This window comes from Candidozyma duobushaemuli, assembly GCF_002926085.2.
Source record: "Candidozyma duobushaemuli strain B09383 chromosome Unknown D_B09383, whole genome shotgun sequence".
NCBI classification, from domain to species: Eukaryota; Fungi; Ascomycota; class Pichiomycetes; order Serinales; family Metschnikowiaceae; genus Candidozyma; species Candidozyma duobushaemuli.
This window is the reverse complement of record NW_020289898.1, coordinates 195,963-213,665: the sequence shown is the minus strand read 5'-3', so window position 1 is coordinate 213,665 and position 17,703 is coordinate 195,963. Positions and strand designations below refer to the sequence as shown.

The window sequence follows — 17,703 nt, the reverse complement described above, 5'->3', positions numbered from 1 at the left end:
AGATCGCGGTATCAGTTTCGCAGCCAGTTAGAAACCGCCACACTGGTCTCTAACAAAACTAGAAGAAGACCAAAACAGAACCGGAAAAGAAAAATAAGGAGCACCACCAGCTTTATAAATATTCTCCAACTCTACTCCTCTTCTCTTATCGTCAACCGTCTTTTCGGCTTTTTTGGGTCAACTCCTACACGTGACCCCTAACCCCAAATCGCTGTTACCAACTCCACTCTTCAACAACCTTTTTCTTATGGTCTCTCGCCAGGCGCAAAAGAGACTCAACAAAGAGTACAAAACCATCCAGGCGAACCCTCCGCCATTCATCGAGGCCAAGCCAAATGATGAAAATATCTTGGAGTGGCACTTTATCATCACTGGTCCTCCTTCTACCCCATATGAAAACGGCCAGTACCACGGTCTTCTTCGGTTTCCATCGGAATACCCTTTTGCTCCTCCAGCAATCTCGATGGTAACCCCAAACGGCAGATTTGCCTGCAATACCCGTCTCTGTCTTAGTATGAGTGATTACCACCCAGACACATGGAACCCAGCATGGAGTGTTTCTACGATTTTGACGGGGTTGTTGAGTTTTATGACCGGAGAAGACAGCACCACGGGGCTGATTAACACAAGTGAGAGCGTGAAACGCCGGTTGGCAAGAGACAGCAAGAAGTGGAATAATAGCGATAACACCCGGTTCAGAGCTATCTTTCCCGACTTGGTTGATCTGAACAAGATCGCGATCGCTGAGGCCGAGCAGGCGCAGAAGGAGCTTGAGCAGACTAAGGCACAGATAAAAAGAGGCGAGCTTGACTTGTCAACGTTAGATCCAGAGGATAGAGCGAGGATACAGGCGGATCACATGGAGAAGAGATCCTCAGGTGGTTTCGTGGTTGGAGGTGTGCTTTTGGTTGCCGTTGTGATGGCATTTATCTACTACTGAGTCAGCTTCGTTAGCTGCTGTATAAAGAACACCGTTTCCTTGAGCTGGCGGTTGAGTGCAAGTTACGTCTATTGACTCACCCCATGCTATCCGTTTTAGATTTGCAACTGCGAGAGCCGCTGCATGAGCAAGAACCAGGCTTGCAATACTTTAGAATCCTGGCCGGTGATCTAATAATAAAGTACGAAATTGTGAGCAAAGTGTAGGGATATATGATTTAAGCAACTCGACCGATAGAGGAGTTGCCGTCTCATCGAGGCTTGGTTCTAAACTTACTCTAACTAGTGAAGGCAAAGCCACTGACCGTGTCAAATGATGTTTACTTTTCCATCAGCGTGTCGTGCAACTTCTATATGTACTGTGACGTTAAGGTATGATCTTCGTCGATAGATCGGATATATCTATGATCAGCGAACAATGAACAATTGTCTAGTGAATCACCACAACAAGCCTGGTTTGCTTTCGTCTACAACTAGGTCTTCGTCTTTGTGGCTTAGAAACTCAAAGCGTCGTCTGCGTCTTTAAGGATGAAACTTTTCATGAAGTGGGATAGACCGAGGTGGTTCTTGTACTTGGTAGTTTGGTGGTCATGTTCGACCCTTTACTGCAATGATCGTGGGGTGTCACAAAGTCCGTGATTTGGGTATATCCTTCAAGTTCAACCTTCCACTATAAATTGACCGTATTTAGTATCCGTCTTCAGGAGACACTCGCATCTGGTGACAGCCAACTGCAGATTTGCAGCCTTTGAAAATACACCGCCCAATTCCCCAATCGACTATTCCGCCCCGCTCCACAATTCTCCATTTCACAAAACCAACTATCCTCAGACTTTTCCCTTACGTTTCAGACTAATTACGGTACCTGCCTTGTCCCTGGCAGGTGTTCCCAAAATAGCGAGCATATTTAGCCCAAACAGTGAGAAAATACCGCAGCGCTGGACCCTGGCCTTGACAGCTCCAGTGGAACGTACCAGTGAAAAAACGGTCCTGGCGGATTCAGCAAAAGATACGAAATTTTTGAAGATTTGACAATTTCACGTAAAACGAAGCTGAGGCACTGGTCAAAACTCGACTCCAAAACTCGACTGCAAAAACTCCACAATTTTCAAATTATTCGGCACGGTTTTTGCCGAAGTCTCAGACGCAGCCTTAGTGCTAAACAAACAAAGCTCACCCTAAAATACCACACTTCATTTGCCGGCGCCGATTACTTAAGACACCTTTCCCGGATCAGAAAGCCAAACTCTAAAATGACAAATCAGGCTTTGCAAATCCGGGATATGCATCGTCTCACCCTTCGACGAAACCGCCTGTTTCAGATTCTTTTTTCACCCCTCCGCCCCAAATCCTCGCCGATGCTGCACCCATGCTGGCTGGGGAGCCGAGAAAAACGAACAATAAAAAAGTAGCACAATTAAAAGTAGCACAATTTCAAAAAGTACAATCAAAAGCAGGCTAAAATTAGGCATGATTACCAGCGATAAGACACCCGAGAAAATCTCCACCGTTGCACCCAGAAACCCGAGGCATCCGCCCCACCCGATGTTTGCACCCATTCCGTGGTGTGTCAAGCCAGGCTAGCGCTGGTGTAGAATACTTTATCTTTTATTTTTTAAAATCAGTGTTTTCCATCCAACACGCTTTTTTTCATCAGAATACCGCCGCCGCCTTATTTTTAACTTCCTCGCTGGTTTAGGCTCCCCGTGGTTTGTTTTCCTGGATTAGCCCTCGCCGCAGCTTTTTCGTACCTTTTCTTCTCGCTTCTCACCGTGATCCACCAACATCCACAATCCACTTCACAGCATAATCTTCCACCCCAGCAGCACCTACTTCCCGTCCCCAGGAAAAAGCTGAAATGTCCCATCCATATAGACAAAAAGCCTCGGGCCAAAACGGCTCCCCCGTGGCTGATCCAACTCCGTACCCTCTTTCAGACATCGCCAACGCCACAGACTCCACCCTGGACCTTAGCTTCAAAAGCTCCAACTCGCATCAGTACAGCTCCCTAGCTGGCTACCCACAGCCCTCCATGTCCGGGCTCGGTTCCGGACCCGGTTCCGGACTAGCTTCCATGACATATCCTCAAAAATACCCTGGTTTGGACGAAACCACGTCTTTGCTGAACCGTCTTGCCACCACATCGCTCCTGAGCCCTCGTTTTAACGCCACAGAGGCTCCTCCTCAGGCTAGAGTTGCTCTGGACGCTCCATACCCCGTGGACGAACCCTCCCTGCTGCAAAACCGCTATTCAGCCATTTCTCCTCCCCTGGTTCCGGCCTCCGCTGACTCCTCCGTGACTAATCTCAACTTGAATAATAACCACTCACAGGATTTGTACCTCAGACCGGAACACAACTTCAGTGTGGCCAGCAGCATGCCTGGCCAGTTGGCTCGTTTCAGCCATGCTCGGTCCTTGTCGCTGTCGCTGTCCTTCTTCCAGGACCAGGACTCCCATAATTTGGTGAACGACTGTCTTGGAGAGAACCTGGCTAGTTTGATGCCGCGTATCAAGACCATGGAGATGTACCGTAAGAACGCTAAGAAGTCGACCGACCCGGCGGTCTTGTTCCAGTATGCTCAGTACATGTTGCAGACGGCATTAATGGTGGATACCAACTCGCCAGATAGCTCTGGAGGAAGCACCCCAAAGAAGAAGACCGGGTCTTCTTTGTCCATAGACGCAGACTTGAAGAAAGGTCACCGCAAACTGAAGCTGTCCAACTCCTTCGACTTGGCTGACGCTTCTTCGCTTGAATTGAAGAAGTCTTTGTTCAAGGAGGCCCATCACTACTTGAAGAGACTTGCCGACAAGGGTTACGTTGATGCTCAGTACCTCCTCGGAGATGCCTACAGCTCCGGTGCATTTGGTAAGGTCGACAACAGAGAGGCCTTCAGCCTTTTCCTTGCCGCTGCCAAGCACGGCCACACAGAATCAGCATTCAGAACAGCTCATTGCTACGAAGACGGTTTGGGCACGGGCCACGATTCCAGAAAAGGCATGGACTTCTTGAAAATGGCTGCCTCGAAAAACCACCCCGCTGCCATGTATAAACTCGGCGTCTACTGTTTCTACGGACGCATGGGTGTCTCTCAAGATGTTGCAACCAAGAAAGTCGGTATCAAATGGTTGGAAAGAGCCTCAAACGTTGCTACGGAATTGACGGCTGCGGCGCCTTACGAACTCGGCAAAATTTACTACGAGGGGTTCATCGATATCGTCATTGCCGACAAGATGTACGCGCTCAAGCTCTTCTCGGATGCCGCTGCCCTAGGCCACGTTGAGGCGGCTGCCATTTTGGGCCACCATTACGAAATCGGCGAAATCGTCGACGCCGATGCCCAGTTATCCATCAATTACTACACCAACGCCGCCGTTGCCGGACACCCCCAGTCCATGCTTTCCATCTGTGCGTGGTACTTGGTGGGCCTGGAGCCATACCTTCCAAAAGACGAAGATGAGGCATTTGAGTGGGCCAAACGTGCCGCCACAGCAGGCCTTGCCAAGGCGCAGTTTGCTCTAGCAAACTTTTACGATAAAGGCATTGGCTGCGAGAAGAACCTCAAGGAAGCCCAACTGTGGTACGTTAAGGCCGCCGAAAACGGCGAGATCAAGGCGCTCGCGAGAATCACAAACAAAGACGAGGCTGCTCGGGCCGCTAAGTTGGCTAAGAAGAACAAGAAGAGAAGCCCCCTGAACGCTGCCCCTCAGGAAAAAGACTGTGTCATTGTGTAAAGCCTTTTCATAAAATTGGCTTTCATCAATTTTGCCAAAGCGGAAGGGTGATTGCCTGGAATGTTCTCCAAATGGACAATTGAGGAATTTCGGTAAGGTTTGCGAAAGTGACAGACGAAGCTAATTTTGACATTTCGCGCTCGACTTGTTCTGTCCGGTTCACGACTGAGACTTACACATGTCAGACTCCCTGCATTCTCCGCCATTCGAAGCACTGATCCGATTGTTTGCCAACAGCTGCACTTGATCCCGTGTTTTGCCCATTGGCTCAGTTGCGATATTTCCTCACTTTTCTTCGACGGCAAACTGCTATTGTTCCGCACAATAGCTCAGGGGCGCAGAATCCCACAGGAACGGTAGCCAAAAGTGTGGGCTCTCGCCGTGTCCCCAACATGGCATTGCTTTTTGTGATAGCAACCACGAGGTCCATCATGATGCGTCGATCTCCCGAGCCACAGACTCCGGAATTCGCTTCTCCTGAATAGGATCTGGCCTGGGCGCAGCAATCCAGTCACGGTGATTTCGAAATTCACACCTCAGCCACATTGCCGCGTATTAGCCAATTACCTGATTGCCTTGAACACCTTGTGCACTCGGACCAATGCATCATTGCGTTTGGGCGCATGAAAGAGCAACAGCTTTTCGGCGGTGGGGGTGCAACGAGACCGTCTCCTGCAGAATGGTCCCCTGGCATTTCTTCTCCGCATATCATTACACACAGGTTGTTGCAGCCACATTGTCTGGCCGGTAGCCGAAGGAGGTATAAATTGGCCTCTGTTTGCCACTTTTTTAGCTACCACTACCAATTTTCATTATGTCTTTCGGAGGTAACAACAACAGCAGCAGCAACTACGGCAACAACGACAGAGACCAGTCCACTTTCGGCAAGATCGGTGACAAGATCAAGGGTGCTCTCGGCAGTGACGACAACGAGCGTGGCTCCGGCTCTGGTAGCTACGGTTCTGGTTCCGGTTCTGGCTCTGGTTCCGGTAACTACGGCTCGGGATCATCGGGCTCTGGCTCTGGCAACTACGGCTCTAGCTCCGGTTCCGGCTCTGGCAACTACGGTTCCGGTTCTGGTTCTGGTTCTGGTAACTATGGTTCCGGTTCTTCTGGTTCTGGTAACTATGGTTCCGGTTCTTCTGGTTCTGGCAACTACGGTTCCTCTGGTTCAGGTTCTGGTTCTGGCAACTACGGTTCCTCTGGTTCCGGCTCTGGTTCCGGCTCTGGTTCCGGCTCTGGCGGCTATGGCTCCTCTAGCCACGGTTCCTCTGGTAACTACGGTTCCTCTGGTTCTGGTTCTGGCAACTACGGTTCCTCTGGTTCTGGTTCTGGCAACTACGGTTCCTCTGGTTCTGGTTCTGGTTCCGGCAACTACGGTTCCTCTGGTTCTGGCTCTGGTTCCGGTAACTACGGTTCCTCTGGCTCTGGCTCTGGTTCCGGTAACTACGGTTCCTCTGGCTCTGGTTCCGGCAACTACGGTTCCTCTGGTTCTGGCAGAAGCGGCTACTAAGTTCACTATGTGTTACGACAGTATAAAATAAATGATTTTGTCCTTGCAAAGCAAGGCATGACGAAATATGCAATAGATGTAGATTATGCGACTGACGGCTAGTGAACGTTTGCATCCCTCAGAAGATCTTCACTCGTCAAAGGAATCATCTCTTTCCTAACAACTTTGGTGCTTGCTTCCTTGTTGAGCAATGGCGCTCGGAGCGAGACATCCTCGCTGTTGAGAGACCGAATATTCTGTGTCTTTGGAGCTGTCGGTGACTCGATTGTAGGGTTGAAGTCTATTTCATCAAGAACGGAGTGCTCATTTAGACTCCTAGCTGGTGGAGAGGAGTCTTCCTCCATTGCGCTCCGATTAACAAAAGAATCGTCCATACTTATATCCGCTTCTCCATCGTAATGGTTCTTGGATGGTCTCTTACGTGCTCTCGGGGGTGACAGACGTAGAGGCGAAGTTGACGTTCTCTTATCTCTCGGCTGCAAATTTGGCGCTCCGTTCATTGAACGCACTGCTTCAGCGTGTTCTTCCCTTTGCAACTTCATCTGAATAAATCTCGAGGTAGCTTTCTCGATGGCCATATCATAATCTGAGTTGTTGTATGCTTCAATGATGTTGGTGATGTTGGTAATGGCCGCAACCATTTGATCCATAGTTGACTCCTCACAGTGGATGAGATATGTTCCCACAAGTTCACAGATACCGTGTGCTGAGAAGTTGAAATCACTTAATTCGCTCACTAGATAGTCGAATAATATAGATGAGTTAACCAACAAATCTTTTTGTAGATGCTCCTTGGCGGTAACCACCATACCTTCGTACAAGACCGAGAGTTGCGACGACCAACCCTCCATTTCTTGAAATTTCTTGAGATTAAACTCATACGTCTTTGAGTAAATGTTGTCCAACTCAGATGGCAGGTCATAGATCTTTTCTAAGTTGATAATCTGCTCGTCGATCTTTTGTAGAAGCTGTTCTGCTTGTATTTGAAGATGCTTCGACTTTTCAAGAAATGGGGTATATCTTCTGTCGGATATGCGTAACTTTTTGAAGGTCTGTATCATGATTTGGAGCTCTTCCTGATGCAATAGAAGGAGTTTGCGTTTTGCAAGCGAAAAGCACTTGCGCCATTTCTCCTGATGCTGTTTGTTTATATTTGTTTTGAGTGTCTCAATACTCTTGAGCACTTCAAAAATGCAATTGTCGACCACTTTGCTGTGCTTGGCTATTGTTTTTTCGATAACCTTCGATTCTCTTTCCCTAAGTTCCTCGATCTCTTGTTTCTGTTCCGTGATCATCTTGAGGTAAGAGCCAACGTGGCGGTCCAAGTTTTGACGGTTTCGTATAAGCTTTGTTTTGATCTCCTTAGCACGATTAGCATACTTGAGCGTGTTGAGAGTCTCGTCATAATGCTGGGACAGAGGTGATACGCAGACGATCATGACAGTCTTGCAGTTACCTCCTAAAGAAAACTTCAAGAGTCTGGTAAGCTTCAGATCACGATATGGAACATGATTTTTGCGACGTGGATCACACAAGGCGTTAATACAGTTTCCCAAAGCCAAAAGCGACTTGTTGATGTTGGCACCCTCGTTGAGACGGGCTCCCCTGTTTTTGGTAGCAGCGGCCCGCTCACTTCCAGCCAAATCAATTATAGAAAGTGTAGCAAACGTGTGTTCCTGATCGAGGGAAGCTGTACGACTCCGAGAAGTGACGTTAATTTGTAACACAGCGTGTGAACGCAGCGAGGCAGCATTGGCCTCTGTAGGGGACAGTGTTCTGTTTTCATTGCCCAAGACAATCAAGTCCATGACCTCATCCACCGAGGCAGGCAGTCTTGACAGTAGGTTTGACACTGTGATTCGCTTCTTGCAGTCTTCTCGTAGAATAAGCTTCTTTGAAGGCGTTTCAGGCTCTAGTAGGTCTCTGATGGTTTCGTTGTAGATCTCCAAAAATGAAATGCTCACATCGAACACCCTCGTATCGGCCAATGAGTCGATTCTTTCGTACAACTCCTTCATCGTGAGGAAAATCACACCAGGATTTGACGGAGATCCTGAGATAGTATGCGTCTTGCCACAGCCTGTAGCACCATAGGCGAAAACGGTGCTGTTGTAGCCATCCAATATGCTGTCCAAGAGAGGTTTGGTGGTGCTCTCGTAAATCTGCTCTTGCAGTGAGTTTTCATCGAAGAGACTATCGAAAACAAACCGATAGTCCCTTATTCGTGCTCTCATGTTGCCGTTGGGAAAAGCATTTCGTTGCATGGATGTGAGTGGGTTTGTTGCTGGAGGATCGAAAATGAGCATCTTGTCGTCAACAACATCAACAATTTTCCTGATTCCACGTGGAATCAAGTTAGCTTTTGCTGACTCTTCAGCATTTGTACTCTCCAGAGTTCCAGAAAGTGCCCCATCTCCAATGAAAAGCGGCTTTCCTGGTATTTGTATGAGTTTGTTGGCTTCCGCAGGAGTAAACGGCCGTACTCGAACTGCCACCGTGATGGAGGATTGTCGAGCAGTAGTCATAAAAGGCTCTTTGGGGAAAAAAAGGGCTGGATCAGCGTTGTTAAGAATGTGTTGTAGGAGAAACCGATGGAGTAAATAGAAGGAGTGCACGTAGGTATCACAGTGTACGCGTTTATCAGGACTATGTATCGCTATGTATGGTTCATGTATGAGATTGAATTTTTAGTATCAGCTTACTCGCTGCTGCCCAGGCCCTGGTTGCCACCCTGGTTGCCGCCCTGGCCACCCATAAAGTTACGGGCCATGTTCTGCAACATAGGGTTGTTCATCATCTCGGACAAGTTAGGCATACCTCCGCCGTTCTCGCCTCCAAGACCCATGTTTTGGGCCATCTGACGCACAGCAGGGTTGCCCATCAAACCTTCAAGGGCATTAGGGTTAGACATCAAGTTCTGAGCAGCCTCCATCACCTGCGGGTTGTTCATCATTTCAGACAAGTTGGGCATACCGCCTCCACCGCCGAACATCGACGAGAGGTCGGGCATTCCGCCAGCACCAGCGCCGGCTCCGCTACCAGAGCCAGAAGGTTCGCTTCTTTCGCTGTTCTCAGGCTCACTGGTGGCAATCGAGCTCTCCAAGTCAGCCTCCACTCTCTTCTTAGCCGTCTCGTAGCCTCTCTTCATGGCATCACTTGGAGTGCTACCCTCGACGTCCAAACCCTTCTTGTAAGCCTCCATCGAAGCCTTGGCGTTACCCAAAGCGTACTGCGCCAAACCCAATCTAGAGTAGGCCTTGGAGAATTCAGGGTTCAACTTGACAGCAGCCTCAGCGTCCTTGACAGCATTGTCGTGTTGAGAAACAGAAGAGTAGGCAGCAGCTCTGTTGGACAAGTAAACCACGTTGGTAGGGTCCAAAGCAATAGCCTCGGTGTACTTGGCAATGGCGGTGTCGAAGTCCTTGGAAGCCATGGCCTTGTTACCTTCAGCCTTAGCAGCATCAGCCTTGGCCTTGGTTTCGGCGTCAACCTCAATGGTCTCCTCCTTCACGGGAGCGGAACCAGCTGACTTGTTGTTGACAGCATCGAGCAAAGACAATCCACCTAACTTGGAGGCAACCAGAGAGGCTTCAGCCTTGTCAACCTCGAAGGCATCGGCGATACAGTCGATGGCCACATCCATGGACTCAGCGTACTCCTCGGAGACAGTCTTGTTGGAAACACTTGATTCCAAAAATTGTATAATGGCCAACGCCAAATCCTTGTGAGAAACAGACATGCTAGTGTTAATGATTAGATCTGTCGTGTCTAGTATTTTATGCACCTTGCCCCAATATTGCAGCGTGTGGTGCACGGGTGTTCCAGAATGTTCCTGGGTCCGCCTTAAAGATTGGGTGCAAAACGGCTTACTGCCGCCTGATACTCCACAAGAGTGTTTCAAGCTCGTGATTTCTGTTGCGTAACAGTAGCAAATGGGTCTTGCAGAATTGTTTGATGCCGAGGCTGAAGAAACCGGAGCGAAAGCTCAAAAACTGCGAGATCTCGGCTGCAATTAACTCGTGGTCGATCTTGATCTCAGCATTTAGATTCATCACTTTTTTCACCTCCTCAGACTTCGTCATGAGTAGCTTTTTGTATTTTGATTTCTTGCTATCGATGATTCCGAAATTGAAGAAAGATCCAGCCTCTTGAGTTTCCGAGGGAACGGAATCTAACGATGTAGTGCTTCTTCTAGAAATGGTACGGGTAGCACTCTCACTCTCCGCTTCCTCATTGACCCCATTCTGGGTGACTTTGACCTGGTCCTCAAAGCGATGAAGTTCATTGTTAAGCTCCTTGATACCATGATAGATTTCCTTCCATAGCTGGAGCTTCTCTTTCAATTTCCGGCAATTCTGAAGAAGTTCATTAACCGAGAGTTCAAGCCAGCTTGCATACGACTGAAGCTTCTGGTAAGATGCGTCAAGAGCTCTGAACTCTCTTACATCAAGATGCTTCGTACTTCCTAGTTTGATTTGCCGCAACAAAATGTCAGAAACATTTCTTAGATCACTTTGCTTCATTGATGTCACTGTAAGGATCTGGTTGAGCTTGCTCATTTCCAAATGAAATCCTAACAAGTCACTCAGAGAGTAGTCGAGGAAGATTTCAATTTCTTGGATCTTCTGCGAGGAGAACTTGACTTCTCCGTTTCTCACCTTGGCGTTCTCTTGTGCTTTGTTAATGTCCTTCATCATTTCTAAAGTCAGGGTCTTGCTATCGGCGCAGCACATTGCAAAGTTGCCCCGAAATTTAGACTTTGATGTATCCGAGTGAAAGTTCATTGCCTGGAAGTACATTGTAAGAAGCTCTAATAATCTGTTTGAGCGGTACTTCGAACACGCTGGAATGGTCAGCTTGTTAGCTGGATGGTTGATCCAAAAAGTGTTGACATCTAAGCCAAATCCTTGTGGAAATGCCATTTTCTGAAGTTTGGTGAATTGGCGAAGCTTATCAATCGCGATGTATTGAGTGGAGATCGGTTTCTCGGTTCCCGGTTTTACCATCACAGTGTTGATAATCCAATCGTTGGCAGATCCGTCGTAGCGTGCATTGAGAACTCCAAGTTGGATATCGTTGTGTTTTGAGTAGTTGACTTCGAAATATTTGTCGATGACAATTCGCTCCACCTCACCGAATGCCTTATTGGAACCATTACTAGCCTTCGCAGCCGAAAAGCTGTAGTAATCCAATAAATTGTAAAAGTTGCGTTGGTCCTCCTGAAAGAAGTTGAAAAGATCGTTCTTCATGAGCAAAGCAAGATTTTCTGTTCTGCTGTATCGAATGTATACCGCCAGCGGTGAAAGAAGCTTTTCATTGAGATGGTTGACATCAACCAACGCTTTGTCCGTCTCGAGGATGCCTGTTTCGGCAATACCTCGAGCAAGGACATGCAAAAACGTGTTACCGTATTTATCAATCTGCTCGTCAAGAGCCAACGGTTTTGGGTATTTTTTGAACACACATGCAAATGCTTTTTGTACTAGTGTTCTGTAGTCATGATGATCGTAATGGCGGCACAAACTGAAGAGTGGGGTGTGTGAATTGTTGTCCTTTGTATACCAGTCCACATATGGGCCGACCTGCTCTAGTATGGTGATATCGTAGCCCAAATAATGTCCCAACGTCCTTCCGCTTTTGTCTTTGAGATTGTAGTATAGGCACTGTTCCTCTGCAGTTGTGTCAGCAAGAATGACAGATAGCAAATACTGTGAGACGTCGCTATTCTCCTCGACAAGGGCAACCATCATCAAAGTCTGATCGGTAGTTGTGTTTCTATCGAAGATGAGATCTTCCACCAGAAACCACTCAGAGGTTCTATCAATCAAAGTCTTGAATAGTTCAAAATTCTTGCTTCGGATCGCAAAACAGAAACAGCTCTCGCCGTGAATGTTCCTGCTTTTAAGGAAATGGTCTTTGGGAAGCTGCTTGCCAGAATATTGTTCGTCGACATCACCAAGCAAGCGTTGTAAACCAGTTAGGTCTTCTTTTTGAATCGCGTACCAGAGGCTATAGTTTTGCGATGATGCTTTGGACATTTCTTGGAAGTGGTCGTAGGGGATTCCCTCAGAGCCTTTACCGGATAAATGGTAGATCACAGCATCGATATTGCTGAGAATGTAGTTGAGGTAGCCAACACTATGCTTTTCCGAAGAAGCGTCACCACTTTGAATTGAGTCGATTCCAAAATGACGAATGTAGTAGATATGAGCCTCCAAGTTGGGAACCTTCAGGTGAACTATCACCATAATAAGGAGGCCTATAAGGGTATCAGCATCTACCACTAGATTGGCGTTGGAGTCGTCCTTGCCCTCAGTCAAAATATCAACTGTATTTCTGATGAGATCGATTTTTTGTCGTCTATTCGTCACACTCGGATCATTGAGCTTGGAGAACTGTGCTATGGCTGCAGCAACTCTGGCATGTAAGACATTCAAATACCATGGCTCCTCCACCGGGAGGTCAAGTTGATTGAGTGAAAGGCAGGAGAGATCGTTGTAGACTGCTGACGAAAGGACCATCAAAGGATCTTCTTCATGCTGGGTCTTCTCAAACTGGTTCACAAGCTGGACCCACACCTTGTCGTAGACATTGAGCTCGACGTATTCGTGAACAAGATTGTTTAAATCCACGTCCATGTTCTGCACGGTGATGTTATGCAAAAGCCTAGAGATACGTTCTCCCTCGGCAGACTCGGCATTGACTGTCTTTTGCACGATCAGGAAGGCTTCTTCGACCATGGCCATAAACAACAGCCTTACCTCTTCCAACGAAACCCCAGTTCTCGCTCGTAGCCGTTCAAACTTTCTATTGTTGTGGTGGAAGAGCACATAAAACTGATCAGACATGGCTTTCGAAAGCAACGGAAAGTTTCGTAGAAGCTCCTCAAATGTGACAGAGCGGTGGCTCCTGGGTCTATCCCTGAGCTCAGGCTCCGGTGGGAGCTCCTTTGACTCCTCGCCCAGATGGCCAAAAAGCGAGTCGCTGATGTACAAGAGCATCACCTTGCTGCCCTTGGGGAAGTAGTCACAGAAAGTGATGAAATAGTCCGTGCTGAGGACCTCCGCTTTTATGCTTCTCTTGAATCCCTTGCCGGTGAACACCATGCCGTTCTTTACTAGCACTTGCCTCCCGTTCATGGTATTGTAGATGATCAGCTGGATCTTGGTCACAGGTGCCATTGTGGTCGAGAACGGCGCCAGCGTCTTGAGTATATGAGATTTGAGAAACGCATCGCTGTCATAGCACAATTCCTCGAGCTTCAGCCCCAGAGGCTCGGTGCAATTGCGTAGAATGTGTCCTGGAGGAACCAAGATCGTGTAGTCATTATGACTGAGGCTGAGTTCGTTGATGGTCGAACGAATGGCCGCCTTGGCGTGATGAGGATTGTTGAATATAGCATTGAGAAGCGGGTTATATAGAAGCGGTAGGTGCTTCTGCCTCCCGCTCATGGTTAGTGCTGGAAAGTTACGTTGCACTCTATGGGTGCGAAGTTGATAATCTGGGGTCCACTTACTACTATGTACTAGACACACTACTTAGTTCGTTTCCTGAGTCTGCTGACGAATACCTGCAGAACCGGTGAGGATACTTGGCGTAGTGCTTTTCACTGCAAAATCCACTTTTCTCTTTTTTGCCACGCCGTTGGCAGACAGCCCAAATCCGCCTCCTCCTGGAGTCATGATGATGACATGGTCACCCTTCTTGACCTTGACGGTGGTCTTGCCGCCAAGATAAACGCTTCTGCCGTTCAGCAGTTTCCTGATCAAAGTGTTTTTACCTCTGAGACCGGATTTGCCGCCCAAAATGCCAAATGGAGCCAAGGAACGACGCTCCATCAAACAGGAAACCTCCAAGTTGTCGTAGGTGAACTCGATGTCTCTGATCACACCGTCACCTCCCTTGTGGGCACCTTCTCCTCCAGACCCTTCCCTGATGCTGTACTCGTGAACGATAACAGGGTAACGTTTCTCGAAAAGCTCGGTATCGGTGATTCTGGTATTGGTGGTGTGACATTGAACAGCGCTTTGACCGTCCCAGGTAGCTCCAGCACCAGCACCACCGCAGATCGTCTCGTAGTAACCAAATGAAATTCCTCTTTCCTTATCGTTGATACCAAAGGTGAAGTTGTTACATGTACCCTGAGAAGCAGCCGCAGCTTCAAAAGCCTTCAACATGACATCCACAATTCTCTGTGTGGTTTCGACATTTCCACCAACAACGGCAGCCTCGTACGAAGGATCCACCACAGAGCTGGCTCTGGTCAAAAACTTGATAGGCTGGAGGCATCCGTTGTTCAATGGAATGTCTGAGCTGATCAATGAACGCAAAACATAAAGCACGGCAGAGTACAAAATAGCCTTTGGAGCGTTCAAATTGCCGTACATCTCGTCACCGGTCTCTCTAAAGTCAAAAGTGGCATCTCCCGTCTCAGGGTCAATAGCAATCTCAACAGCAATTGGAGTACCATCGTCCAAGTAGTCCTTGGCCTGTAAATGATGACCATCGAATTTTTGGTAGGCTGTTTTGAGAAGGTTTCTGACAGCAAGCTCAGCAGTTTGCTGGATCCCGCCCATGTACAAACTGATCACTGGGTAAGTGTACTCATCCACCAAGCGGTTGAGCAAAGTGATACCCTTGAAGTTGGCTGAGACCTGAGCCTTCAAATCAGAAATGTTGTCGTTCAATGTTCTGGTTCCAGATCCACCTGGGTGCTTGGCAGGCTCGTCAAGCAAAAGTCTGGTAATACCAGCCTCGTCAAACTTACCCTTAGAACACAACTTGTGTGTGATGATGGAAGCGCCCTCGTCGTAGATAGACTTCGAATTAGGTGGCATGGATCCAGCAGCGATAGAACCAATATCAGCATGGTGACCACGAGAAGCAGTCCAGAAAAGCGTCTCACCTTGGTCGTTGATCACTGGAGTGATCACAGTGATATCTGGAAGATGCGATCCACCAGCACATGGGTGGTTTGTGACAAGAACATCGCCTTGCTCAAGCTTGCCCTCCCACATTTCCTTTTGAGCCTTCACGGCAAAAGACATGGCACCCAAATGGATAGGAACATGGGGAGCATTGGCCACCAAGTCACCCTCTTTATCGAAAAGAGCACAAGAAAAGTCCAATCTCTCCTTGATGTTGGTGGAAATGGCGGTTTGCTGCAACGTTCTGCCCATCTGTTCGGCAATGGACATGAATCTGTGACCGAAAACAGACAACTGAATAGGGTCAATCTCATCCTTGGATACCTCGACTCTGTGCTCCTGTTCAACAAGAAGGAGGATGTGCTCCTTCAAAATAGCAGCCTTCGAGCCAGGTTCCACAATAATGGTCTGGGTGCTGTCAATGATAACCGCAGGGGCATTTACAATCATTCCGGGCTTCAATTGGTGAAGTTCATATATGTTAGCATCCTGCCAGCCAGGTTCCTCGAAATAGAGCTTCTTGACCACACTAGAGGCAGCTGCAACTTCAGGGTCGGCAACGGCTCTGTATTCTTCGTATGGATTGCTCGACAGCTTGTCCTTGGACTGGACAATCAACAAAACCTGGATGTCGTCCACAATAACCTTTCTGTCCAAGGAGAATCCAAACTCCTTTCTGTGTCTGTCGATGAATTTTTCATCAGCATCGTTGGCACCGTCGTTCAAGATAAGCAAATGGGTATCAGATCCAACATATCTCATATTCAAAAAGACCTCCACCTTAGTATCGAAGCCTGTGTGTCCCTGCAGCTCGTATTCCTTGTAAGCAGCTTCGGTGAGTTGCTTGACCTTCTCGTCGATTTTAGGCAAGTTCGTTTTGTTGTAGGAGAAAGATGCTGGCGACTGCTGCTCAATGACGATATCGGCAACGTAAATACCGTAAGCAGAAAGCAACGAAGAGTATTGGTGGATAGCCACCTGGTTTATGCCCAAGTTCTTGGCCAAACTGACGGAGAATTGACCACCAGAACCGCCGAACGAAGCAAGATTATGGTCAGAAACATTGAAACCCTTGGCTTCAGTCAAGTTTCTGATTGGTCTTGCCATGGCCTCAACAGCCACTTTCAAGAATCCAGAAGCCACTTCCTCGGCAGTGTACGAAGAACCCTCGCTATTAATCTGTTCGGTGAGTTCCAAGAACTTCGTTCTGGTGATTTCCACATCCAAAGGCTCATCCTGGTTTTTGCCGAAAATCTTAGGGAAATAGTCAGGCAACAATCTGCCTAAGAATAAGTTTGCATCGGTTACTGTCAATGGACCGCCCTTACGGTAGCAAGCTGGGCCAGGGTCAGAACCAGCCGACTCAGGGCCAACAACGAACATTCCGTTTCTCCAGAAAAGCATCGATCCACCACCTGCGGCGACAGTGGAAATGTCCAATTGAGGAGTTTGCAACTGCACTTGGTTGACGACGGTTTCGTAAATATGTTCAAGGGAACCAGCGTAACGTGAAACATCGGTGGACGTACCACCAGCGTCGAAACCCAAAACTGCAACATCCTTCTCGTTATCGTAGCAGGTTTCACCGTAACCCACCATACCACCAGCTGGACCCAGCAAAATGGCCTTGAGACCGGTGAACTTGTACCATGGACACAACCCACCGTTACTCTGCATGAAGAGCAATTTGTTGCCAAAAGCGTCAAGGCCGCCTTCGAAACCTTCGCCAAAACTATGGATGTACTGGTTGATCACTGGAGACAAGTAGGCGTCTGCCACAGTAGAAGAACATCTGTTCACCATGCCAATCATGGGCTGCAATTCGTGGGAAACAGAGACAGTGAATCCAATTTTCTTAGCAATATCGGCAATCTTTCTCTCGTGCTCAGGGTAGGCATAGGAGTGCAACAAGCACAAGGCCAAGGTCTTGACACCCTCCTCGCTCCAAAGCTTCTGCAATTGAGTCTCCACAGCACCATAATCAGGCTCCTTGAGCACTCTGATGATGTCTCCCGAAACAGCAGTTTTGAGCTCGGGATCATTCTCCACATTAAAGTCTAGCTTGTCACCTCCACCCTCGGTGAACAGCTCCATGGTGACTCTTTCGTCGATCTCCAAGGCCTCCAGGTACAAGTGGCCGAGCTTGCGAGCAGTCAAGTCAAAGATATGCGGTCTGGTCTGGTTGCCAATTTTCAAGACATCCTTGAAACCCTTGGTGGTGACCAAAGCCACAGAAGCACCCTTTCTCTCCAAAAGGGCATTGGTGGCCACGGTGGTACCCATTCTGATCGAATCAATTGAATCAATGGTCAATTTCTCCGTTGGCGAGATGGTCACACCGTGGGCTCTTTCAAGCACTCTCCTGATTCCCTCAGTGGGTGCATCCTTGTAATTGAGTGGGTCCACAGACAAGAGCTTAAACACGTAGTCTTCCTGACCGGGGATTTTGGCAATGACATCACAGAAGGTGCCGCCTCTATCGATGGCGATTTTGATGCCCTTGAGGTCTGAGTAAGCCATGAAGTGGAAAAGTGACTAGGCTGAAAAATTCGGAGTAGGTCTCGGTACTGATAAGATCCGGGGAAACA

The 17,703-nt window shown here is 48.1% G+C and overlaps 7 protein-coding genes across 7 annotated transcripts; 3 read left to right on the top strand and 4 right to left on the bottom strand. All coding sequences in view use genetic code 12, as the record gives it.

Moving 5' to 3' along the window:
* Nucleotides 1-247: 247 nt before the first annotated feature.
* Nucleotides 248-940, top strand: CXQ87_003695 (E2 ubiquitin-conjugating protein; the record flags this gene model as incomplete). The annotated part of the gene is made up of 1 exon (XM_025482162.1): nt 248-940. The coding sequence occupies one exon, from the start codon at nt 248-250 to the stop codon at nt 938-940; it is 693 nt and encodes a 230-aa protein (XP_025336780.1).
* Nucleotides 941-2,797: 1,857 nt separating this feature from the next.
* Nucleotides 2,798-4,675, top strand: CHS4 (Chs4p; the record flags this gene model as incomplete). The annotated part of the gene is made up of 1 exon (XM_025482161.1): nt 2,798-4,675. The coding sequence occupies one exon, from the start codon at nt 2,798-2,800 to the stop codon at nt 4,673-4,675; it is 1,878 nt and encodes a 625-aa protein (XP_025336779.1).
* An 814-nt stretch (nt 4,676-5,489) lies between these two features.
* Nucleotides 5,490-6,188, top strand: CXQ87_003693 (uncharacterized protein; the record flags this gene model as incomplete). Its single annotated transcript, XM_025482160.1, has 1 exon — nt 5,490-6,188. The coding sequence occupies one exon, from the start codon at nt 5,490-5,492 to the stop codon at nt 6,186-6,188; it is 699 nt and encodes a 232-aa protein (XP_025336778.1).
* Nucleotides 6,189-6,286: 98 nt separating this feature from the next.
* Nucleotides 6,287-8,713, bottom strand: KIP3 (tubulin-dependent ATPase; the record flags this gene model as incomplete). The annotated part of the gene is made up of 1 exon (XM_025482159.1): nt 6,287-8,713. The coding sequence occupies one exon, from the start codon at nt 8,711-8,713 to the stop codon at nt 6,287-6,289; it is 2,427 nt and encodes an 808-aa protein (XP_025336777.1).
* A 173-nt stretch (nt 8,714-8,886) lies between these two features.
* SGT2 (Sgt2p) lies at nt 8,887-9,927 on the bottom strand (the record flags this gene model as incomplete). Its single annotated transcript, XM_025482158.1, has 1 exon — nt 8,887-9,927. The coding sequence occupies one exon, from the start codon at nt 9,925-9,927 to the stop codon at nt 8,887-8,889; it is 1,041 nt and encodes a 346-aa protein (XP_025336776.1).
* A 127-nt stretch (nt 9,928-10,054) lies between these two features.
* CXQ87_003690 (uncharacterized protein) lies at nt 10,055-13,639 on the bottom strand (the record flags this gene model as incomplete). Its single annotated transcript, XM_025482157.1, has 1 exon — nt 10,055-13,639. The coding sequence occupies one exon, from the start codon at nt 13,637-13,639 to the stop codon at nt 10,055-10,057; it is 3,585 nt and encodes a 1,194-aa protein (XP_025336775.1).
* An 87-nt stretch (nt 13,640-13,726) lies between these two features.
* HYU1 (5-oxoprolinase) lies at nt 13,727-17,635 on the bottom strand (the record flags this gene model as incomplete). Its single annotated transcript, XM_025482156.1, has 1 exon — nt 13,727-17,635. One exon carries the CDS (start codon nt 17,633-17,635, stop codon nt 13,727-13,729), a length of 3,909 nt encoding a protein of 1,302 aa, XP_025336774.1.
* Between the last annotated feature and the right edge of the window lie 68 nt (nt 17,636-17,703).